We start from the raw sequence: 25,946 nt of genomic DNA, 5'->3' as shown, positions 1-25,946 counted from the left end.
AGGGAACCCCAAACTTCCCTTCCCCGAGCCACATCAACCAGCTCCGCATTTACCTAATTGCCAAATGAATTGATGCAAAGCTGATCAACTCCATACAAACCTCTGTATTTCTCAGTTTGGCTATGTTCAGAAGATTGTGTTGTTCCGTGACTTTTGCACTTAGAAACTCCAGTGAATATAATTACCTTTTCTGATAAGTCCATCATGTTTTTCTTTTTTAATCCTCCGTGTCCTCCTTGGCTACTAGCAACTGCATGGAGGAGGGTTGGGGGTGGTGCGTGATCATGGAAGGCTTGTATCAAATTCCTCATGAGGGCGACAGAAACTATGCACTAAAGCTTTAAGATTATGTTGAGCTACATATTAAATATTTGTCAAACCCACATACAGACAGAAAGGGGACCAATAGCATTTACGTATGAAAAAAATGAAAATGACAAAATACGGAGATACAAGGGTTCTTGTTGACAGCGGCGATATGTAACCAAAGCATGCAGTATTTAGTTGTCTCAAACAGATATGGTTCACAGTGGTCTTGGTCGAAATGATGTGATCTGTGAAAATATGTTGAAAATTATTGAGGTTGAAACTGTAATGAACACATTTTGAAAGTGGTACTCTATAGCATCTTTCATCCTCATGGCCTCCTAATTGTCTACTTCTTTTGCACACTACACCTCCTTGTTTGTAAAACAGTCTTTCTGTAAAAACAGTAAGCCAGAAACCAAGATTACTCTGGTGACATCATCAGGATTATTATTTTTTTTTACTTGGGAAACCTCCTAATGAGCCACAGAAAACATTATGCAACTGTGTAGTAAACTAAATTTCATGTGTACAATTGGTGGAGTGTTCCTTTAAGAAAAGAAAACCTTTCAGGGATACAGAGAGGATTTAACCATGCATTTACTTCTACATCTTTGATTAACTTTAACACTGTTATCTGGTTGCGAAATGCCCTTTTTTTAATTTGTGCTTTTATCCAGGACAAAGAGTCACAACTCGCGTATTAGCATCTCTTCAGTGAACTTCACTGAACTTTAAATGGTAAACCTGCACAGAAACCTCTGTCTGTTCTTGTATCCTGATTAAAGACTAAAAGGGCTTTTGCTGTCAGAGCGTGTTGACTTTGAAACGACATAAAACAGGACCTCATGGGAATCGCTATCCGCCTTTTAAATCTCAACACCTGCAGAAAAGCATTTTATTATAAGAGACCACACTGATAATATTACTATTAAATTGTAAAGGTGTAAACATTCTACACTCATTTTGCTTCTTGTTCCATAGTCTCTGTCTCGGCTGACAAAACATTGCTCTCTTCCTAGTCTCGCATTGCCAGACCTTCCTCCACAACTCTGCGGAGGAGAGTCTGGCTAGTCCACACAGCATTCTGGGATGTTCGTAAAACGTGTTCTGGTTTATTGGCGTTTTTAAACCAATCACAATCATCTTGGGCAGTGCTACGCGTCGGACGGAGCCACAGTTCCTCTTCAAAATAGCATCGGGAAGACTTATTTTGGTGGAATGTGTGTACGTTCAAAAGTTGTTTTAGTAGAGCAACAGAAAACTCAGATTTGACAGATAGTCTAGCTAGCTGTCTGGATTTACACTGCAGAGATCTGAGGAGCAGTTAACCATTGTCCTCATAAATCCACCGGAGTTTAAGACGCCAACACAAAGAAAGAGGAAGGTGACGAACATCCGACCAAAAAGAGGGACATCTGGAGGAATATCCAGCGGCACTGGAGCAATCCTGGAAGTGGAACTTATAAATAGACTACTCTCTTCCTCTCCTTATATTACACTTAGTGTTTTCATTACACGCAACCACCAAACACCCACAGGAAGAAATCAAATCATCCAACTGGGAAAAAGTTGTTGCCCTAAAAAAATACATTTTAATATGAAATGATGTGGGAATAGCATCATTTACCAGTGCATAAGAAAATAACCCTTTTTATATATTGCAAGTGAGTTACCCATGCTTGAGCAAGCCTTTTTTTAGACTTGATCCCGGAACAACTAAAAACTAATTGCTAAATAAATAAATAAAAGTCTGTGTCAATCTATTGTGAGCTAAGGAGTTGTTTTCTAGGACTATCACAGCATCGTGAAAGTAAACCCAGACTAATGCCTAGAATCTAGGCAAGCACTATCTAGGCCCTAGATAGTGCTTGTCAACCATTAGTCAAAAATTGCATGAATCTGTAATTTTCAAAAGTTATTGATACTGCATTTTGGAAATATCTGCTTTTCCATAGATGGATATCCCATTTCATTTGTTACAATACCTCACTTTTGTAGTAATGGCCCTGTGGCTCAGCATTGAAGTAGGTTTTCTCAAAATTGTTGGTGGCTTTCTAGTTACATAATTCAATGTTTCCCCTTGCCATGATGGTCCAAAATGATGTTAAAATGCACCCTTTGAACATAAAAAAAACCTGTTCAAAGGGTGCCAGGCATCCCTAAATGTCCGATCCTAAAATTGCCACTGGACTCGATGAAGCTGGGATGGTGTTTTAGCACTTCAGACTAAACCCACAAGTGTGTGTGTTTGTAAGTTTCTTGGCAGATATAGATAAGACTCTGCTGAATTTGAAAAGCTTTCTGTATTTGAACAATCTCAAGAGATTTGTCAATCAGGCTGCATGTGTTGGTGTGAGATTGCTGCTGGCTCTACTTTTTTTCTGTGTGAAAATGAAAGAAAACATGACATTGACAGGTTTTGGAGATGAGCGTCACTGAGGAAGTTTGCTGGACAGAGTCAATACCCAATTATCTAATGCCAGGGCTTATTGGAGTTGATCTATCTCGAGTTGGAGAGGGAGGGAGAGCGAGCAGTGGAGATGGAAAGAAAGCCAATAAATCCTTCAAATGAATCTCTACGCAGACATGCCTGCAAACGTACAAGTTTAAAACACGACTTTCCTCCTTTTTGAGTAATCGTCATCGATTCTATATTAAGTCAGATGTGTTGAATAAGCTACAGTTAACTTTCTCCCGGAAATACTGTAAGCGCCACTAAACCACAAAGCCAAACAAGAAGAAATGCCTTTCTTTCTTTATTCCTTCCGCACGTACCACTTCTACTCAATAAAAGCCAGGAAACACAATTAGGGTGAGAAAATAGCTCAGAGGAAAAGAAAAGAATTAGAGGCCAACAATAGATGCAGTGGATGATAGCATGCCACAGTTGGCTGCAACATGTTGGTTGGAGCAAAAAAATCAATCTGCTCACTAACCTGTTGCCATAGTAAAAGATGGCTGTACTTAACACGTCCTGTAATGAACAGGTCAGTGTGTGAGAAGGCATTTGTGTTAAGAAGCTAGAAAAGGAATAGGATATAGAGATTGACCTCGTCTTGAGGCTGCAGTTTCAGTGAGGGTACACAACAGCTTTATTTGGTCACTTTGTGTCTATTTCACCATTTATTTCATTTGGATTACGCCTCTAAAAGGCTGCTTTGGTCTGGAATCTATGCAGGAATGTATTTGTTTTGTGTTGGAGATGAAGTCTGGGAATAGTACCAAACACTCTTTTAAAGGATACAAAAACTACAGTTGTAATATTTGAGCATAGACGCTCAATGTTTGTCAGAGCACACGTTACACACAGGACTGAAATACACAAACACACATGCACTAATAGACATGCACTAATAGAGATATGTCAGAGTGAAGAAGCTGCAGCTGTCAAAGGACAGGCGCCGCGAGCAGTTAGGGGGTTTGGTGCCTTGCTCAAAAGCACCTTGGCTGTGCCCAGAGGTGAACTGGCATCTCTTCAGCCACCACTCCACCACCGTATGGCCCGTCTGTATGGGGACTTCAACCAGCAACCCTCAGGTTACCAACCCAACTCCCTACAGACTGAACTATCCCTTTAAGTACAATCATTAAAAATGTGTAAAATCTAGGACACTGGGGATTTATTCTGGAATGTAGTGGAGGCTCAACCCACAAAAATTCAGTTCTTGGCAAAAAATTTGGTGACACAATGGTCCCATAGGCCTTTAACAGTATGTACTGTTGTGTTCAGGTGTCTCTGGACCAGTACCACACAGAGGAGGAGATCTACCAGATGTCTCTTCAGAGAGAACCTCGCAAGCCAGCGGTGAGCAGCACACAAATGTACACTTTGGGTCCCGTGCTGGCCTGTTCATATCCCATATTTGGCAGTGATATACCTCACTCTGCTCCTGTCTTGATATGATAAATGGTAACATTTATGCATATTAGGATTTTATTTTCTCGTGACATTGTGATCCACTGTTTTTACCCTTGACCGCTGCTCTGTGCAGCAGCTGTCTTTTCTTTTCTTTTCTTTTGACAGCTTCTGCACCCCCAGCTGATACTGATCTCACCCTCTTTGGTTTCTCATTGTAGCAGAACTCCAGCCCCGCCCCAGCGTCTGACCCCAAGCCCACTATGATCGACGAGTGGGCTGTGTCGGTGAAGCCCAGCGCCGACCCCACCATCATCAAGAAACACATAGAGAAGATGGTGGAGGTGAGTGCTGACTGCAACCTGAGGGACAGTGGAAGGCTACCGGGTTATTCCTCCCCACCACCATCTTTACATGATGACCGCAAAGTGCACTTGGCTCTTTGGCCAAATATCTAATTATCTTACCAACACTGGGTGGGGTTATCTGAAAAGCCTGTAACTTCATTTCTGGTGATATTTTAAGTTTTTTTGCCTCAAAATTAAAAGTCGATGTTGTTGCTTGTGGGTTGAGAATACTTTAAAGCCCGGTGTGCTTGGATAGCTCACGTGGTAGAGCGTGCGCCCCATTCACAAAGACTCAGCCCTTCTCTCAGCGGCTGCAGGTTCAACTTCAAACTGTGGCCCTTTGCTGCATGTCATCCCCCCCCCCCCCCCCCCCCCCCCCCCCCCCCCCTTCACATCGTCAGCTGTGAGAATACTTTAAAGCCCAATGGGTCGATTTCTATAAGGGCTGCCCATTACACTTTTGTTTTGAATTAGATAGTATGGTTGCAGAAATGAAAGCCGAGAGAGATGGGTATGGCAAGCAACTGTCTGCAATTGAAGTGTATGTTACAGTAAACTCTAACTTTTGAAAGAAGAACTAACACAATCCTTTTTCAAGAAATATCATAAGTAGCTGAATGCACCCTTGCACAGTTCAATACATACGTGGGGGGGGGGGCTACAGCCTTACGCTGTCTGCTTTTTGTGGCTGAACTGCCAACTTGCCAAACTTGCTATGTAACTGGCCTGACTGAGTCAGTTTGTCGACTTTAGTTGTTAAAAGGTTGCTCACAAACATGCTTAATTCATTTATAATGTGTTTTTAACATTGGGGAATTGTCAGGGTCTTCAGACAGCAGCATAAATTAAATCTTATTTTATATTTTTTCACGTTCTCAGACCGACAGACACACACACATACAGGATCTAACCTTGGATAATTACTCGGCAAAAATCATGTCAGAGGGCTCTGTGACTCTGTAGCAGAATTAAGACTGAAACTAACCTTCACAACCCTCATTGTTCACAGTCGGTGTTCAAGAACTTTGATTCAGATGGAGACGGCCACATCTCCAGGGATGAATTTGAAGCAATCAGGAACAACTTCCCATACCTCAGCAAGTTCGGAGAACTGGACAAGAACCAGTGAGCATTGGCACATTTACACTGTTGCTAAATTCCATGCAGTGTACACACTGACGCAACCTCTCATCTCTTTGCTTTCTCTCACAGAGACGGGAAGATCAGCAGAGAGGAGATGGTAGACTACTTCATGAAAGCCAGCTCTCTGCTCAACTGCAAGATGGGTTTCATCCACACTTTTACCGAGAGCACATACGTTAAGCCCACGTTCTGCGAGCACTGCGCCGGCTTTGTGAGTATCAACTTCTTCGCACTTGTAAAAAATAAATTAGATGGTGTAATGATATGGACATCAATCTGGATAAATATATCAATTCATCATCATCAATCCAATAGTATCAATCCAAAGTAAAAAAATTATATATACATATACAGAATATCAATACATGTGGGCATTTATAAGATGCGGTTTAAATTTTATAAATTCTCACTTTATTTTTTTCTCTTTTTTTTTACTAAAAATAGTAGTTTTTTTAGTTAAATATCTGGAAGTCTTGTTTACCTCACTTAGATCACACAACATACTCTATGTGCAATGCTTAAAAATCATTTTTAAATACAAAATCCTCTCTATGATTTATAAACCAGATAGGCTTTGAAGAAATATTGATCTACTTTGTTTGCTTTGGTGTTATCAAACTCATCGACTCATTTGCTGCTCAATTGGTGGTACGTGGTATAGTTTGTTTAAAAAGGTTACCAGTCAGAGGCCGTTCCACAGCCGCGGAGCCGCATCTATCTGCACTTCATCATTTGTCTGGGCAGTCACGGGCAGCGCATGTAGCCCCACCTCTCAGAGGTCTCTCCTGTCAGGTCAGGGCAATGCCAATTACTTGGGGCCATAGCTCTTGCTGCGGAAGTTGCATTCTGGGAAATATGGGAGGAAGGTAATTGGGCGAGATAATGACCCTACTCTGTTGAAATGTTACATCTGTGTGTGTGTGTGTGTGTGTGTGTGTGTGTGTGTGTGTGTGTGTGTGTGTGTGTGTGTGTGTGTGTGTGTGTCCTCTGGCCCTTAACATTTCCCAAAGTCCCCCAAGGAGCTCTCTGTTATTTAGACATAGACAGTGACTCAGGACTCAGCTGTAATGAGTGCAGCAATAGGGCCCTAATATTGAACTGCAGACACTGAGATGTCATCCAATTCATTTGTGTGTACTGCAGAGAGAGAGAAAGAATGCTCAAAAGAGAAGTAAGTCGTAAATTATACGTATAGTATATAATTTGCACTCAAAGGAGCACACATTCATACACACAAACACACACAATCTCCATGGGGAGCATTTCCAAACCATCATGAGGGGAAACTCAGAATAGAGAGCAGGGAAAGATAAGGACTTCTTCCTTTGAATGTGTGTGTGTGTGTGTGTGTGTGAAGCAGTGGTACATACACTGAGCTCTTCCACTTCTGCCTGCTTTGTGCTTCCCTCTTGGCTCCAGTGCAATAACAATATTTTCCCGCAGCCCATTTTTCAGCACTTGTCTCAAACAAGCTGGCCAAGCCAAGCCGGTCCTCCTGTAAACACTGCAGAGTTCACTCACCTCCAGTATCTCACATAGATCTTGATCGTCTTGATCGTGTTGTTCTTCCCACAGCCCCATTTGGCCTTAACATCCCTGTTAATTGCACACAAATGCATTTTACTCAATGCACAAAGCAAAAGGACACATCACACAGTGTGAGTTTTTGTTTTTGCGTCTCAGCAAGTTTTTAGCTGCCGGCTCAGAGTACTTTAATATGAGAGATTGAAGAGAGTGGCGCACACATGCCTTTGGGCTTGTGACAGTTTAGCTTTTTGTAATCAGTAGAAGAAGAACAAGAATCAGTGGTCAATAGGCTCGTTCGAGATGAACAGCGCCTCGCCTGTAACGTGGACGAGAGCAGGCGGCAGCAGCCGGGGGTGGTGACAAAAAGCTGTGGTAAAGTCGGACAGTTCCCAGCTAACTCGAGGAGCCTTCACGGTGAACAGGAAGTCACAGAAACACTCACATTGTGTTAAGTCCGATTCCGATTTAATAAAATGTTATCAGACACATAGTACCGGTATGTCATCTGCTATACCGTCTCCAGTTGTTTTTATTAAGACAGAGTAGCTGTCTTGTCTACGTGCGATCTGTTGCTGATGTTAATAAATAATCAACTGTAGATGATCTGTGATCTGAACAGATTTAGTCTCTCTGACTTCTAAACGTCACTATCAGCCACGATCTGTTCTGTACAGAATAAGCCTTTAAATCAGACAAATTGCACTTCAAATCCGTCCGATTTAAAAACAATAAAAATGTATATAAAACGTCATAACTTTGAGTCAATTCTGAACCAATCAGCTGTTAAATTAGCTAAGAGGCTAGCGTATCCCAGCATGCTCTGGGTCCGCCTGGGTCTTGCGGTCGTAAAAAAGCAACTGCGCTGCCTGCGACTCGAACCTGCGGATCTCTCTTGCTGCCCACACGGGCATGATGTCAGAGCAAGTTGGGATCAAGTCGGACACGGGCATGCAACACACGGCGTTCGCTGGTGATCGATTCTGCAGAGACCTGGCTCTCGAACAAAGTCAATGTCTCTTCTCATCCTGACTGAGAAATAGTATTTGATCATGATCTCCCTGGGGAAATTGATTAATCAATCTATAATAAAGAAACAATATCATGCACATGTATTGTTCTTTTAGGTGATTACACCTTCAGATTCATTTCCTAGGATAGCTTCCTTTTCTGTATGAGGTGCATTTGGGTTCATGTAAGCACTCACACAGCTCATCAGTGTCATCATTTATATTCCTGTAGATGATGACACCGTCTCTTTGTCAGCAATGTGCACACTAAGTCCTCAGTTCCCACACAGGATTAGTTCAGGCCTGTCTGTGCTATGCATGCAGTGTGGAGGAGGGATTTGTGGAGAGAGGAGTCTTCAAATTTCACAAGCTGCCATGACTTGTTTCTCTGTGTTTGCATGTTACAGTAGCTAAAGGGATAGTTCTGGGGAAACAAACCCAGGGTGTTTTTACACCTGTGGTATGTTTGCTTTGATCCAAATTGGTTGTTGAGTTTGTAAACTTGGTTCGGTTTTGTTTTCCACCTGGAAAGATCCAAGCGTACCAAAATGTGGGACTACTAATCAGGCAAGAATGGTCACTCCTCTTATTGGTCAGATGTGTCTGGGGCGGGAGAAAGAAAGTAAATACAGTAAGCAGGTCCTGTGTTCTGGACTAGTGTATAAATCTCCCATCTCTGTCACTTCCCGATGTAAGTCGAGTGCAGATTTGAGTTGCACATGCTCAGATTTAAACGGTTTACGGCATAACGCGTCATACCCAATGACAGTCGAGTCAGACTGGCTCTGGTTGAGTGCAGATGTTAGTTGCACATTCTCCGATTTAAACGGTTTACAGCCTAATGTGTCATACTGAGATTTCTGAAATCCATGAAATAATAAACTTTTCTCTTTACAAACAATAACAGAAGATGAAAATCCTTTCAAACACATTTTAGCTATCTATGATTGTTTGATTGCTAACGTTACCTCAAAACGACATTCCACTGACAGCCTTTGTTGTGTTTAATTGCTAACTTGTAGCTAAGCTAGCAGTCATTTCAGAAAGGTTTTAGCTATGGTTAATTAATGAGTTTAATTGCTAACTTGTAGCAAGCAGTGGACCAATTTCATTAAGTAGGCTCATTTTTACTGTGTTGATATTACAGAAGTCTCTTGTTAGCATCTTGTGTGCTACTTGTTGCAAAGTGACGCATGCGCAACTCAAATCTGCACTTGACTTACTTTGGGGAGTGACATCCTCCATGGTCAAACCAGATGTTCTTTCCCGAGACACCTTACTACGTCTGCTCTGGTCACAAAGACTTTGCTCTGCTCTGACGACGTCTGTCTCCAACTTTAATGGTTGCTGGATTGACCATGGAGATGCGAGTGACAGACGATGAGCTTGACTGCTGTCTATTTCTGTTAAAGAAACACTGCAAGCTGCTACAGTTTATGTGTTCTGCTGCATCACAGATTGCTAAGCACTCCTGACTACAGGAGCTCAGACTGCGCAGTACATGCTGTGTAGTTGGTGAGGTTGGATGTGGAATCATGTTCTCACCACAAACAAATCACTCCAGAGTTTGATTGAAAGTCCATCGAGACCATCTTATCTAGCAGGTCTCGGTACACTTGTTTGGTCTGCTTTTTGTGCACACCAGAGTGCGATTGCTGCATTCTCACCTGTTCAAATGAACCACACTGGCGGGGCAAACCAACTCTAGTGCGATTCAACCGAACTAAACAAGGCAGATGTGAAAGCGCCCTTACTTGCACTCTCATTGAAAGTTAGATGAGAAGATCTTACCATCTGTCCATTAGACATGAAGCTACAGCCAGGTGACCGTTAGTCTATTCAATAATTTTGACTTGGTCATTTTAAAAGTAGCTCGCAAGCTGAAAAAGTGTGGTCACCCCTGGTCTATTGTAATGACTGAGAGGACCCACAGGCCTGAAATGAAGCATTTTATGAAGATGCAAAAACATGGTGCATTATCTTAAAAGTACAAATGGAAACTCTCCCCACTGGACCTGTTTATCTGCTTGCACTAACGCAGGAAAAGAAGGACGTGACTGTCGGCACTCTCACAGTCTGGATGGAAAAGATAGAAGGCCCTTTTTGTAGCTATAACAGCAACACATACGCTATTTACATTCTCATTCAGTGGAATGCTGATTGATTGCTTGTACGGAGACACCAGGAAGCAAAAGTGGCACACTATCATCACAATTAAATGCAGAATTTGCAATTTAAGTGCCAAAACATTTCCAGATTAATAGTACAGCTTGCTAAAAGCTAACAGAGAATCCTAAGTCAGTGTGTTTCCAGCTCTTGTTTGTAGTGCATTGTGTTTTTCAGTCCACAGAGACAGTAAAGGTCAGGCAGCGTAGACAGAGCCGTGTTGGTAGCTGTGTTTAGATGTTCTGTTCCCAACTGACTTCTCTTTGTTGTAGAGCCTCTGGCTGTGCACCGTTTCTCACTGTGTGTGTGTGTGTGTGTGTGTGTTTGTGTATTTGTGTCAACGAGTGTATGTATGTGTTTGCATGCATGCATATAGGTTAGTGTGTATGTGTGTGTGTGTGTGTGTGTGTGTGTGTGTATGTGTGTGTGTGTGTGTGTGAAGAGGTCAGGGTATTTTGTGCCTCCTCAGATGTGCCAGTGCAGTGTGTGATCTCCAGCTTGCCTCTTTCATGTCATTGTTCCCCCACTGTCTGTGCGCTCCCTGTGCCCCGCTTGATCTCGTTCCCCCTCCACCCCCTCTTTCCCGGCAATTCTCTCTCTTTCTCTTTCTCTCTCTCTCCGTTGCCCGGTGTCTCAGCAACAATCAATTGGGTGTATCAAGATGTACTATACGGGCATTTTAACATGTTTTAGTCCATTAACTGCTAATCGTGTACACCTTGTCTAACTGCCAACCACCGCATCCATTTTTACATACATTTCCTTCCATTTGGGCAGTTATTGGTTTCCATTATAATTCAGTTCTCCACACCTTAGAGCACTTACAGAACCTTTTTTGAGCAAAGGACCCCTAACCTGAAAGAGAGACGAGCAGGGACCCCCAACTACATACAGTATATCAGTGATCTTCAACAGGGGGTCCACGACCCCTAGGGGGTCCTCAGAGTCATTACAACTAATTGTTAAATACCTTTTTGAAAGTTCTATCCCCTCCCAAAAATAAAAATAGGTCGAAAAATACACTAAAATGAATCCAACATATTATTGTAAAAGATAAATTGGCCTATTCATAAAAAAAAGCAACAACCTGTGATACGAAACAATAACTATAGCCAGGTTGCCATCCACAGATACAGTTACACTTAAGGATTCACTGTGCCTTCCACATGTATGTTTGATATTTAAACAAGATGATATATGAAAATGTTATTTAGTATTGTAGGGCACCATAAATGGTTACATTACATGTTATCTTAGGCCTAGTTTAATATGCAACTCAATATACATTGGAGACCCCTGCAGTATGTTCTATTGTAAGTTTCCATATATGACTTTTTTTATCGTCATCGCAACATCAGCTGCCGCAATATACACATCGCAAAAGGCTGCAACATATCATGATAGACACTCAAACGCTTTTGTGTGTTAGTTAAAAGAAAATATCAGCAGAATGCATGTTAAAATGTAACATTTTGGTCCAATTTTCAATAAAAGAATGTTGAGAATGATTTTCTTTTGTTATAAATTCAATGTTCAACAATTTGTTGTATTTTATCAGAACACTAAAAGCAGCAGAAAGGCAGAACTGAGTACATTGGAAAATGTTTATCGCAAGTAATACCGTTATCGCAATATTCAACAGTGGTGTCGCACATTGCAAATTCTCCTCATATTGTGAAGCCTTAGTAACAACCACAAAATATTTTTATATTTGAAGATGCAGTTGCTTAAAATGTAGTCTGACTAACAGGATGTAGACTGCGCGTATAAGCTTGCCATTTGCTGCCTACATAGTATGTAAACACCGAGTTAGCAAGCTACATGGAAGCCCAGCGAGCTCATCCAAAGCTAAAGCATAGGCAGGCTTTACCTCTCGGGCAACGGCGATCAAATTATGTTTTTCTTGTTTATCAGTAAAAGTCCTATCACACAGTTGACATACGTCTTTTAATGTTTAACGTGGTGTTTTCTTTTGCAGGGCTTTAGCTCGCCTAATCACGTGCCAATGTTCCGCCAAAACAAATTCTCTAGTGTCCTCCCGACACGATTTTGCAAGGGCACCGTTGTTGCATCTTGGGCTTAGCCCCACCCAAGACAATAGTAATTAGTTTAAAGACATACAAACAAACCAAAGCGTTTTTAATCCCCTCGTAGAAATTTATGATGGGTCAGTCGGAGCTTTCTCCAGCGCTTGCACAGCGCTAAAACAAAGTGTGAAGAGCAGGGCTGTAGTCTAGTCCACCTTTGTCAAGTCCAAGACAAATCCTAGACAGAGTCCAAAGAGGTTTGAGTCTAAGTCAAGGCCGAGTCCAATTAAGAGAGTCAAGACAGTATATCTTGTATTTTAAGATGATCATTTGGCTTCATTTTTTTATAATTTAAAAAAAGCAAAACAACTAATATCTGTTTTGTAAATCAATGGTTTTGTTTTGAAGGAGGAAGTTACTTTGGAAAAAAATTGTCAAAACAAGTCAGAGATAATAGAAAAACGTCTACAGCCCTGGTAGACAGTGTACGAAAAAATATGATGATTTGACATTATAATGTATTTACTGTGTTAACAAAGATCGTATATTTGTTTATCAAAAAAACATCTGAAGAAAGGAGCATTTGAATTCCTACAACGATGGACCTTCAATGCTTAACCTACTCAGATCTCTCTGTAATTTTAACATTTCTCTCTTGCCTTCATGGACATGAAAACATATTCTAATTAACACCCGACCCCCACTGTCACTTTATTGTCACTTTCTTTATCTGTCTTTTTGCAGATATGGGGCTTCTACAAACAAGGCTACAAGTGTAAAGGTAAGAGAGCAATACATTTAGATCAAACTCTATGTCCGCTGCACAGATGTGCATCTTCCACTCAGAGGGGTGACACTTTCAAAGAATTAGCAATTATTTTTGACACCATCGATTCCCAGCCATCAAACACTCACACACACCCTCTGTAGACAAAGATCTACAGAGGTTGTGTGTGAGTGCTGGGTAAATGCCATCAACACAGAAACCATTGGAAATAAGTATAATACATGTCCACATACAGAGCATGGTTTACCAACAGCCCGATTAACTCCATCAGCTGCGACCACACAACACACAATGCGTTATTATTTGCCCTTTCTACACTCCCAGTAGGCTGGTGTTTGAAGAAGCTGGTTCATTTCACAAATGTATGTACATCCAACGCCTCCTGTCCTTTTCTTGTCCTCATTAGCCTCAAAACAAACACTCCAACAGCTTGCTTCTTCTCCCACTATGACTGTGCTGCTGGTCGTCTGTGCTGACTCAAACTTAAGTAGTGATAATCTGCAGACGTTCGGTGCACTAAGTGACGTTAACACTTCATATGTTTCCATCCAGATGTCGAGCAAGAACTTTATGGAATCAAGGCCAAATCTATAATGCAAATAATGCAAGTTTCCATCTGCTGGAGTTTTAGGAGAAGTGATTGATGGCAGCTCAGCTTTATGAATGGGAGAAGGTAGCGTAGGGAGACATTTTGCAGGCAGGGTATCATTATTTTGTCAATTGTTCAGGAAATTAGTTTCAATTGCTGTTTGAAGCACATGGCTCTTTAGTTATTTGTTTGCACAAGCATTGGTTTGGAAGTTACTGTAGCAATGCAATTTTCAATTCAATTGATTTTTATTTATCAATTTATTTGTCAAATAATAGGACACTTTACATATAGAGTAATTCTAGACCACACTCTATAGTTTACAGATACCCAATAATAAAAGCAAGCATTTGGTGCAAAAGCAGCGTGGAAAAACGTTTAACTGGCAGAAACCTCGGGCAGAACCTCGCTCTTGGTAGGCGTCCATCTGCCTCAGCTCGTTGGGGGGGGAGGGAGAGAGAGAGAGAGATCACAACTTAATAGCCAATATTAACGGGACCGGCATGTATACAGAGCCCTGGTGTGTTGGAGGATGTAATGTATTCATGGTTCTTCTTGAAAAAACAAGCATTTTAATTACCAATTCTCCCCTGTCTAATCTCAACATGAATTGCTTCCCCATTCATTCAGGTTCATCCCTGGTTGACTAGTGCTTATTAAAAAGCTTGTAAGTTACCGTCAAACAATTGAGTTGCATAGCAACAAGAGTAATTCATGCTCCTTTGAGGTATTGTGGTCTGTTACTAGCAGTGATCACCCTGCGTCTTGTATTTAAGAAGAGAAAAGAAAAAATCCTGAGTCTATCTCCACCTAATATTCGAATTACCGAGACTTGTTCTACCTAAATCTAGTGTCTTTTTTGGGCTTTTTCTGATGCAAGTACATACTTACATACAAAAAAATGGCAGGGAGGTAAAAAGAGAGCAAACACAGAAGCACTTTGTACATAAACAAACCAATACAACATCCTTGTATGTCTCTGGGTCTAACTGAGAGTGTTCTGGCTTGTTCCAGTGTATTAATGAGACCACAGGAAGTCAATGAGAGAGCCCCCGGAGCCATTCATCCCCATTTCCATTGTTAGCCTGTACTCAGGGAGGTAGAAAGCACGGCAGGGGCATAATTGAAATGAATCACCATTCACAGTGCAGGAGCGGTGTGTTGAGACCTCTGAATGTGTGTGTGTGTGTGTGTGTGTAGGTGGATGTGTGTTTTGCGATGGTAGACGTTTAGATATTTAGACTTAGATATGAGAGGCATCTCATTGTCTTTGAAGTGGTGTGTTTTCACAATGCCAGTATCCTATGATATCACAACAAGTTTTATCCTCCTCTCTGTTTAAAGGAATGACTCAACATTTTAGGGTTATTCACTCTTATTAAGAGATAGATGCTATGGTCAATTTGTTAAATTTATATTTGTTTGTTAAATGTGAAACTGCTGTCCAGAGCCAAGAAAATGTTTAAGTACATTTCCCAAAATGTCAAACAATCCCTATACAGCCCTGTCTAAAAAATTATGTTCCCACACAACAAAAATGCATTGTTTTGTCTTGGATTATGTTTGTCTTTGACGTATCACAAATATGTTTCTAAACCAAGTCTCCGTAAGTCAGTTATAGCGATGAACCAAGCGAAAATAGTGCAATGAACGGTTGAAAAAAAAATGGTTTTAAACGCCTATTCCTCAGTATGTTAAGGTACACGGTTCATCAGGAATAAAGATGTAATGCACTTCACTGACTTGGAAGGAGAAAAAGAAGGTTGTCTTTTTATCCTACTGGAACGAGGTGGCAACAACCATTTAAAATGTTGGGGTGGATGGATGGATGAATCCAGCTGTTCCGTGCTCTGTGTGAAACTAAAAGTCAGTGTTGACTTGTGTAGTTACTTTTCTGTGTACTTAACCTACATTACGTACTGAATTTAACTTACATAGGTAACTAAATCTACATAATAAACATACTTAGTTGTGTTTTAATTCACCCAAGTGTTAAAAAGAGTTGCAGGAGAAAGACATTTCCCTCAAAACGTAGTTGAGAATGACATTTTTTATGTATTTTCTTAGGACACAAGGTTACCCTGTAAGCCTAACCCTTGTATAGTTAGAGCAACAAATAAAAATAGTGCAGTGAACATTTGAAAGCAAGGTTTTTAATTGCCTCTCCCTCAGTAATTTAAGGTACAAGGTTAGTCATGAAAAAAGAGGGTAATGCACTCCCTGACTAGGTAGAAGAAAAAGAAGGGTTTTTTTTATAATACTGGCACAAGGTGGCAATGACATGGACATTTAAAAACACCTTTGTTTTAAACTTTAAATGGTGAAGAAAATCTTGTTGGTCACTGTGGCAAAACTACACTACTGTTTTGCATGTATTTGTTCCGGTTCTTCGACTCACATGTTTTGGGGATGCCTTGCTCAATGACCCATGGCTCCTCTCCTCTCAGACTCCCCCTGGTTGGCAGAGTTGTTGTCAGGCACAGTTGACCTAAGCGTGTGTGTGTGCCAGTGCTTGTGTGTCTGCATGCCGTGTAGAAGCTCGTTCCTGTCACCGCTGGCTCTTCCGTTCGCCCCGATGTTTCTGTTTGCACCCGTTCCTCTGTCTGACCCTGTCCCTCTCTCTCCATCTTTCCCTTTCTTCTTCCCATCTCGCCTTCTTTCTCGGCGACTCTCCCTGTCTCTCCTCCCACCCGCCCGTCCTCTCCTCCTCTCCCGTCACATCTCTTTGCCGCTCTCCTTCTCTTGCCTCATGAATGCTCCGGCGGCAGCTTGCGGTGTGAACTGCCACAAGGCCTGCCGAAGCCGCCTGGCAGTTGAATGCCGGAAGAGGACGAAGAGCATAAGCCACGAGACGCCGCCGGCTCTCCAGGCCAGATCCTACAGCTTCCCTCCACCTGCTAACACCCCTCCCAGCCTGCAGAACACAGGTCAGTTGGTTGTTATGTCACAAAAAAAAAAAAAGTGTTTTATGCACACAATATACATATATCATTTAGCATCTCACAGCTAAACTTAAAGGTCCCATGTCATGCTCATTTTCAGGTTCATACTTCATATTTTGATTTTCTGCTAGAACACACGTTAATATTTACGTGCTTTGACATTCAAAAACACATTATTTTTCTCACACTGTGTGTCTGATTATACCTGAATTCACCCTCTGTCTGAAATGCGTCATTTTAGCGCCTGTCTCATTAAGTCCTCCTTCAGAAAAAGCCCAGCCTGTGTCTTCCATATCTGCGCTCTCAGTGTCTCCCTCTGTATCATCACTGCAGCCGGGGAATGATTCTAATGCCACTAGAGCGCCACTTTCTACCTATATATAGTGAAGAAGAAGAAGAAGAAGTATTATTACTATTTGTCACATACAATCATACAGTACAATTTAGTGAAATTCAATATTTGCATTTAACCCATCCTAAGCATTAGGAGCAGTGGACAGCTATACACACAGTGTCCATGGAGCAACTTGGGGTTCAGTGTCTTGCTCAAGGACACTTTGACAAGTGGCCAGAGGACCTGGGGATCGGCTAACCCACTCAATTTCTGATCCACAGTCATACATAGTCTATAGTATGCTTGTTTAAAGGCACAGTTTCTGAATATGGGCTTTAAACGTTTTGATATCTTAATATTTACAGAGCACCTTGATGTAAAAAAAGGAAATCTCACTTTTTACATTATGGGACCTTTAAAGGCTTATTTTTAGAGAGACATGCAGCATGACATAGGTAGCTTTCTCGATTTTAGGAAAGACACAATATAGTATAGTGCTCCTGAAAAACACTTTAACAATCCTAAAAAACTAAAAAATACTAGCCGGAAAATCTAATTTTTTTTTTTCAAAATGCCACAATATCTGATGCAGTCATTGTCTCAGCAAAGTATAGCTTAGAGCGATTTTCATAACGCTCTTTCAGCACCTAATGTCACTACTGGAACAGGGTGCTTTTGTCTCTCCCCGAGCATATGGAGCACTGGCGTTTGGCAGAAATTCTCAAACAATACAGTGTAATTTGCAATGGAAATGTGATTGGCACCCCCCAGCGAGGCCAGTGACTCATACTGTTTTTACCAGACATTAGCAAAAGTGTTGCCCTGCCTGGCTTTGTGTTATCACTGTGCGCCTGCTTGATCAATGACGCTGCTAGACAAATGAAATGGCATAGTAAACAAACGAAAGGCCATACATTTTCATTAGCATTTAGCATTTTCATTTGATTGACCGATCTATTCCTCATTCCTTTTCCCTTGCCTTCTCTGTTTCTATCAGTAATTGACGAAGAGGATATAGAGACAGTGGAGGAAGGAGTGTTTGATGTCCACCTATAACCAGGTGAGAGAGATGTTCACTTTGGCTCAGGCTACATTTACATTGCTACTTTGGTTTAAAAACTAATATCTTTTGCTACGTTTACACCTCGCATTCCCCCTACTCTGGCGTTTCAGAGCCTCTAAACCGGAGACATTTGAAAACTCTTCTGACCCGTTTTGATTCTGAATCTGCGGAGTTGGGTTGCAGTCTCCACGGTTGCCAACGGAGACCTTTAGCAACACTGACGGCAATGTTTTGCAGCCTGATGGGTCTTATTTGTCTTATCGTTCTTAATTTACTAATGTTACCATGGTAACGGCAAGCAATGGGCAAAGTATACATGCTGCCTCTTGTTTACCCCGGCACAGGCATGCCCAGTATAAGAGAATGTTGGTGAGATATATGTTTTGGCCGTGTGAGTTTAAACACTTTGGAGATCGTTACTGGCTCAAAACTTCGCTTAAAAACCAAAACGTAGCCATGCAAATGTAGCCTCACACTATTGGATGCATTCTATATGATTGTTATTGACATTGTTGCTGTGCTTAGTTTGAAAAGTAATTGTGTATTGTAGTTCAGATTCATCATGGAGTCAGAGTTTAGAGTAGGAGTGCATAGCTTGTATAGCTAGGCTCCGCCCTCTTACGTACTTCCGCTCAATTTCCATTTTCCTTTAGTACACCATGTGGGTTTACGGTATATTCTTGAGTTTCTATGGCTCATAGAGAATCAGCAAATAGACAAATCACATTTTATCTGCTTTTTGATTGATTTGAAATGTTGCTTTCTTGTTGAGAGTTAAATGAGAAGATTAATACCACTCTCACATCTGTACTGTAAAATATGTAGCTGGAGCCAGCTGCTGGTTAGCGTAGATTTGCATGAAAGGGAAACTGGGGGGTGGGGGGGCGTGTGGGGTCAGGGGAGCCTGGATCTGTCTGAAGGTAACACAATCTGCCTACCAGCACCTCAACCGCTCACTAATTAACATGAAGTACAAAACCCAAAGTGCAAAAATGACACATTTGGGATTTAAAAGACTGTCTGGACAAAGTAACTTCCTGGAGTCTTGTCATCGCTGTGACGTTGCTATGCAACCAGCGGAGATAATTAGTGAGCTTTAGCGGTGCTGGTGAGCAGATTGAATTACCTTTGGACAGAGCCAGGCCAGCTGTTTTGCCAGGTCTTAATGCTAAGCTAACCGTACACTGGCTGTATGTGACAGACATGATGTGGTCACTCCTGGCAAACATTTCCCAAAATGTTGACCTATTGCTTTCAAATTGGAGTCTCCAAATAAAAAGATAAATAGATCAATACAGTGTATCTGCACAGGAAATACCTCAATGTTCATATTATCTACCAATAGTTTTGGCTTGTGACCCTTTAAAACCTAACTCTCATATTATTTCTTTTCAGCACAGGTTGTATATGAATATGAGTTATGAGCAGTTGAATCAAAGAGCAATTTAGTCTTCTCACATTATGTTTACAGGCCTGCAGATTAAAAAATAATAAGTATTTTACAAGGTACAGGAAAAATTAAACATGGAAAAATGTTTATTGTCATTGTTTGGCATTGACTTTCATGATAAAGGTTACAATTAAGGAAAATGCATATCTTGGCAAAATGACCAACTGAACAAAACCGACCTAAGAATGACAAAAGCTTGTTCAGATCAGCCTTTATGAGACCCTGGGGCAACAAGGAGCAATTTGTTTGTGGCAATTTGATTAAACACAAATGTTATTTAAAGAAAATTAATCAACTAATATGGTATTAAAACTACTTTTGGCCACAGGCACAAAAGATAACAATTGCCGACTTAAGGTCCTTTATCAATTCAATTGTTATTAATTGGTGAATATTCCCAAACCAATTTATTGTTACTGTTAAGGGGGGACACTAAATGCAAAAGCATATTTTTTCAATTTTGAGTTTTTGGGCTATTTTACTTCCATAACATGGAAAAAAAACACATCAAAAACACACATTTAGATGTTCATTTAACTACACTTTGTCTTTTTTTGTGCTTGGACATTTCTCCTGAACTTCAACAAAAGTTAACATTAAAAATGCCTAATTTGCATATTTAAACAAACATTTCAGAAAACTTGTAATGCAAAAAAAAGTTGTTTTAATGTAAGTAATCAACTGGGGAATTTTCATGGTTTCATGGTTAAACTTTTTTTTTTAAATGTAGTTAAAATGTTTTCCCTATTTACATGTAATGCCTCCCCTTAAGAACTGTTCATACGGTTGAAATATTCTTCTGAATTTACACATGTACTACTGGATGCATCAGCCGTTGTATTGAAACCCTTGCAGAAGCCTTAAGAAGTGAAGTGTGGTTTTGATGAACAGGCCAGTGACAGTCTCCAGCTCTCTATTTTAGAATCCCTCCTACGGTTGGAGTGCAAGATGCCAAATCAGCGTCAGAGTGCTGGGAGCCAGACACAGAATGTGCTACAGTATGTCAGCTTTACAACCCTCAACACTGCTGAGAAACTGCACTTAACACAAGCCAGGACACCGTCATGCTGCCACACAGTGGACGCATACTGCAACAGCGACTCCACCTAACTCACATGACATTGACCACCAATGTGAATCCAATGTCTTTGTATAACTATTATGTACAATTTTTGCATTTTTATTCAGTGTTGGCCAAGAGTATTACTGTAAAACTTACTATATATTACTAAAAAAATCCACAAAATTGTATTTTCTTGGTGGAATGTCAAAGTCAGTGGAGTTTATAATTTGAGTGCACTTTGCTGCAAATTGGAGTGGCTGTTTTTTTTCTTCTTCTTCCTTTAAAAACATAAAAGAGGTGCTGTTATTGCCAAGAATGTAAACCTGCCACCCAGACAAAGCTACCGTCTTTCTTCGCCTGAGAAACTCTGTTATATAGCTCTTTATATTGTTCATCATCTTAATTAGAATTGTTCAATTTCAATGGACCACTAATAGGACCAATTTTGATGTCAGTTAAAAGATTGTTGATTCTTGGTGGCTGTCTGAAGCATGATGACTAAGGCAACCATTTTGCCAACACAACAGAGAGCTGAAAGGACGATGTGGACAGTAATAACAAGAATGGACTCTAAACAATGTTCTATTTTGTCATGTTTACCTGAATATCAGTAACTGTCTTATAGTTATTGCTGTGGTGTTGTTTTCGGTATACAGTACAATTTTGTACCAGTGCATTGATAGATGATCTCTCCTCCGTCAGTACTGTGAATGTAGCACAAACAGTGACATGCTGCTGTCAGATGAAGATTGGATTTTCCCCTAATAAAAGGCCTAGATGTTGACAGCAGAGAGCTGGAGACGGGCTTCCTACTGATTCCTCTATCCGTTTCTGAAGGAGTCTCAAAGCCCTGAGAACTGTCAGTAAAAATGAAATAATCAAAATAACAACTAAAGTATAATGAAGCTCTTCATTTGACACCAGCTGTGTATAAATATTATTTCCCTGAGAATCTGTTGTGATGAAAGTTGTATTTGGCGGGGTTCTTTTTTATCCTGCATGCTTCTCCTTTCATGGCTTTATTGTCTAGCCAGGCGTCTCTGTTGCTAAGGGTTTTGTGTGTTTTTGTGTGTGTGTGTTTTTTTTGGTATAACACACAAAGTTATCATTTATTTCGGAAACATGAAGTGTTGAAATTCCAGACAGAGGAACTGTTTCTGTTGCTTTGTGCCTGTGGAGAGATGAATTCAGACTTTCAGTGCCATATTGTTAAGTGCTGCTTTGTCATTGAATGAGATTCCTCACGTTGCTGGTATTTATTTTTCTGTATAAATGGCTAAATAGCTGCCGGTCCTTCTGTGTCACTGCCTGTCTGATGAAAGATGTTTGTTGTCATTCTATGAATGGATCTTTCAGACCAATGGCATGCTACTCCTTGTGGTTCCCAAACAATTTCCTAGTATTAAATGCACTAATGCATTGAATGTCACTTTACTATGTGTTCTGGTTAAGTATTGTCTCTCTGAAATAGGACACTTTGGATGATTCTCCACTTTCTTTTCAGCAGTGGATATTTTCATCTTTTAGCAGCTGTTCTGATCTAAAAATACAGTCCATTTACTTACATTTCTGTTAATACGCATAATCCCATGTGAAAGCTGGCAACTGTGTGTGATTTCAATGTTTTTAAAAACTTTTCAAAACGTAGCCCAAAAAACACTAGTCAAGTCAAAATCAAAGCTATTTTTCTCTGTTCCTGAAAAGCTGATATTTTGGAATTGAGTGACAATGCAATTGATGTATGCACAAAGCACAATTCATAATAGTTTAGTTAAAAAGGTCCAACACTGAGACAGGTGTAAAAGGATTTCATTGGGACTTTAACTATAAAATTGCTTTAACAGCAGAATGTTTTCCTACATTTAATACAAAAGAGCCCATTAGAATACTACTAGAATAGTCCATAGTGCCATTGTAACTTGTTGTTGCAACAACTTTTTCACCATTTCGTACCTCCGCCCACCTCAACTGAAGAGTTTCGCAGCAATTGCACCACAACAGAAACTCTAACCACATCCCCTCCCAAAACATACTCATCCCAGATGTTGAAATCAATTATACAACAGCAACCACACAGTTCTCCGCTTCTTTATGTAACCATGATCCAGTGTCCTCTGAATGTCTATTATAAACATTAATGACCAACCCTGAATGAGCCTTGCAGTTGGTGCCACATCTAATTACTGTCAGAGATGAAGTCAGTCTGGGGCTCTGATTGCCTGACTCCCACTCTGTATGTGATGATGAACGGGAGGACATCGATCCGACTATATCCAGTCTATGGAGTCGGCTCATATCTCATCCAGTGCTATGATACTGTTAAATACTCATAAATGCTAGTCACACATAAATGCATTCAGTGTTACCTGCATAATGACGCCACTGTGATTCATTCCTGTCCTGTAGCTTCCTATTCTACCAACATTGAAATACTAGGTCCATCATTGATGAACAGGTAAAGAAAACATTTACAGCCTTTCAGTTTCTTTAATTGAGCTGATTTGCATGCGGAAGTGCCAAAAGAAATCCACAAGAAGAATGAGATGCAAAAAGAAGAGTATGGCAACTCCACACAGAAAGGATCAGGGCTTAGAAGCAAACAAAGGACCTTCTTTCTATCAGGTGTTAGCTAGGCAATGTCTCTGCAAAGCAATGGAGTCAACATCTCCAGATTTGTGTCCATACCTCTATAGCGGTCGATACTGCGTAGACAAAAAGAAGCGGGACCCATGTCGTAAACCTGACACTCCCAACATAATATCCTCTTTGAAATATCACACTCCCTCCCACATCTCCTTTTCTCCAAAGCCTGTAGGATTGCGCCCTAAAGTGTGTGTGGTCATTGCTTCAACAGCATTGAGCTTCTCTTCTAGCCCAGTGATTGATACCTCCCATTCGGCTATAGAAAAGCCCTGCTAGCAGCATAGCCATTTAGCGGGGAGCCGCTGAGATATTGATCTGAAAAGTCTGAAATGAGGGGAAATTGAACGGCACTGCAGCTAATTACATGGTAATGAGGACAGGAGAGAAATAACCTTATTCATTGTTGGCAATCTCACACTGCGAGCTTGATTGCAATGAAAGGGAAGATTTGGGGCCTGATGGTTGAGACGCAAAGATGCCATTTGCCCCCTCAACAGATGGTACAGTTCTATATTTCTATTCAATTAGACAGAGATTGCAATGCACAAAATGCAATGCATCACCCTGATAGGCTATGGAGAGGGCTATTTGTGCCAGAGATATTGGCAGGTAGGCATTTTTAAGCATCTATAGATAGAGTTAAAAGGCTATTATGGATTTGTTTGAGCAGCAGGAAACACTAAGATTTTCTCTTGTAAGACTAGTGAACAGATTATTGATTTGATGTCTGCTCATCAAAAACTGGGACCACCGCCAAGCTCTGCTTTGATTTGATGCCTGTTCATGGTTCTGAACCCACCACGACACCTGCATCTGCAGTGCTGTCCCCTTGTGGTGCACTGACTGCAAGCATCTGGAGCTGTTAACCTCACACTAAAGTGGGGTCATGGGTGTTCTCTTCCACTTGGAGGCAATGTTGAGCTACTAAATGGAGCGTGCGTGCCGAGGAAGGACTCCTACTGGGAGGAAGGTGGGAACGCTTCCAGTCGTATAACAAAACACAGAGCCTCTCTGTCAAGGTTTACAGAGAATCACAATGCAGCATCACAATGCAGACAACAGCACTACTTTTCTTGGTCGTTCATATGTTACATCCCATAAAATCAATCCTATGCAAATGCACAAGCAGTGACACACTGTAAAGCACATGCAATGTTGCTTCATGCTTGTTTGTCACAAGACAACAGTTCTTACATTCTTCCCCCCCCCCCACACACACACACACAGAGCCAAACCGAGGACAACCCTCTGATATCACCGCAGCTCCAGCACTTTCTTGCAGAATCTCAGTTGTGCTAGGATTTTGTTTCATCAACTTGTTTTGACATCTCCGATTCAAAGTCTTTTTTTTTATTTTTTATTCAAACAGCATAAACAAAGTTGATGGCAAGTCAAACAAGTCCATCAGATTGTGGAAAAAGTGCCTCTTTACCTACATTTGGGAAGCAGCTCAGCAAACAGTCTCTCACAAAGTGGAAGGAGCTCCATGAGACCGCTGGGGCCCTTATTCCATTAAGCTCATTTGCTGACTCTGGTGAAGCACTCAGCACTGTAGGGAGAGGGAGTCCTTGTTTGACTAGAATCAGTTATGATGAATATTGAGAACATGAAACTAGTGCCGAAGAAACCCAGTGAAATGGAAACATACAACTCTTTTTTAGTCTCTATGACTATTTACGGAGTTCAGGAACCATTCACCGTTCACACACTGGTGGCTGAGACTGCCGTACAAGGTGGCACCTGCTCATCAGATAAACATTCACACACCGATGGCACAGCATCAGGAAAAATTTGGGGTTCTTTGTCTTGCTCAAGGACACTTTGACATGGGACTCCAGGGCCAGGGATCAAACCACCGACCTGATTGGTAGGCGACCGCTCTACCACCTTCACAGATCTCACTACACCTTCTATGACAGCATATGGGACACATTGTCCAGGAGTCTCATAGAGGTAGTTTTTAAAATCCTGATCAATGGAGACTTTCTTGGCTTCCTTTAATCTGACAACTGGTCTGGCAACACAGATGAAGTGGCCCTGGACCGGTACTACTGTGTAACGCTAAAAAAATTAAAGGAGCACTTCAATCGTCAGGTTTATTACTGCGGTTTCAATGCTACAAGGCTTTTTAATGACTTCCTGAATCAAAGAGAAGAGGAAACAGCCTCCAACACTATGTGTTGTACTTCTCTTCCCTTGTAAAATCAGGCTCTGATGTCCTTAGAGGAAGGAGACAACACAAGAAGAGGTCCTTTGCGAAGCTCATGCGAAAAACAGAAAGGATCGCACAATTGTTAAATATTACCTACCTGAACATATTCAGAGTGAGAAACTTCTTCCATTCTCTCTGCTCTTATCTGGTCTCATTTAGCCATCACTGATACCAAATCGAGTTACTGCAGCCTGGGGGATTGACAGAAAATCAATGGCAGCGCATCTGCAGAGGGGACGGCTTGCATATTTAATATTCCTGAAGCTGCAGGACAGGGGCAGGAAAGGAGGCAGGGAAGTAAACCTCAGCGGTGGCCAGTGTGTTCTGACTGACGGACCTACAGATTGTATCTTGTGACCCTCCCACTTATCTTTGCACAACCTGCACAGCCAGGTCGCCACTGTGATCAAGAGTTTCATAGAGAAAGAAAGGGATGATACCAAGCTGATCTCTGCATCTGCTTACTTTACAGTGCATGCAA

General features: G+C 41.1%; 1 protein-coding gene and 2 long non-coding RNA genes across 4 annotated transcripts in view; 1 reads left to right on the top strand and 2 right to left on the bottom strand.

Annotated features, from left to right (window-relative positions):
• Nucleotides 1-2,418, bottom strand: part of LOC116707142 (uncharacterized) — a 10,262-nt gene extending 7,844 nt beyond the window's left edge. Inside the window, exon 1 of the long non-coding RNA XR_004336409.1 lies at nt 2,295-2,418. This is a non-coding gene — a long non-coding RNA (uncharacterized LOC116707142). The remainder of the gene's footprint in view (nt 1-2,294) is intronic.
• LOC116707140 (RAS guanyl-releasing protein 2) overlaps nt 1-22,044 on the top strand; it is a 46,741-nt gene extending 24,697 nt beyond the window's left edge. Inside the window, exons 10-17 of one of the 2 annotated variants that reach the window (XM_032544357.1) lie at nt 4,040-4,114; nt 4,390-4,509; nt 5,522-5,637; nt 5,725-5,866; nt 13,127-13,163; nt 16,527-16,685; nt 18,032-18,094; nt 20,470-22,044. In XM_032544357.1, the coding sequence (XP_032400248.1) occupies nt 4,040-4,114; nt 4,390-4,509; nt 5,522-5,637; nt 5,725-5,866; nt 13,127-13,163; nt 16,527-16,685; nt 18,032-18,090 (708 nt within the window). In that variant the 3' untranslated portion in view covers nt 18,091-18,094; nt 20,470-22,044. Of the gene's footprint in view, nt 1-4,039; nt 4,115-4,386; nt 4,510-5,521; nt 5,638-5,724; nt 5,867-13,126; nt 13,164-16,526; nt 16,686-18,031; nt 18,095-20,469 lie in introns of both variants that reach the window. The other variant, XM_032544355.1, reaches the window with a different exon arrangement.
• LOC116707141 (uncharacterized) lies at nt 13,814-25,257 on the bottom strand. Its single transcript, XR_004336408.1, has 3 exons — nt 25,141-25,257; nt 22,001-22,006; nt 13,814-13,824 (listed from the first exon to the last, which is right to left on the bottom strand). It is a non-coding gene; the product is annotated as an uncharacterized LOC116707141 (long non-coding RNA).
• Between the last annotated feature and the right edge of the window lie 689 nt (nt 25,258-25,946).

The sequence above is a fragment of the Etheostoma spectabile genome, chromosome 19 (genome assembly GCF_008692095.1).
Source record: "Etheostoma spectabile isolate EspeVRDwgs_2016 chromosome 19, UIUC_Espe_1.0, whole genome shotgun sequence".
Lineage (NCBI taxonomy): Eukaryota > Metazoa > Chordata > Actinopteri > Perciformes > Percidae > Etheostoma > Etheostoma spectabile.
This window is presented reverse-complemented; position numbering and strand designations above follow the sequence as displayed.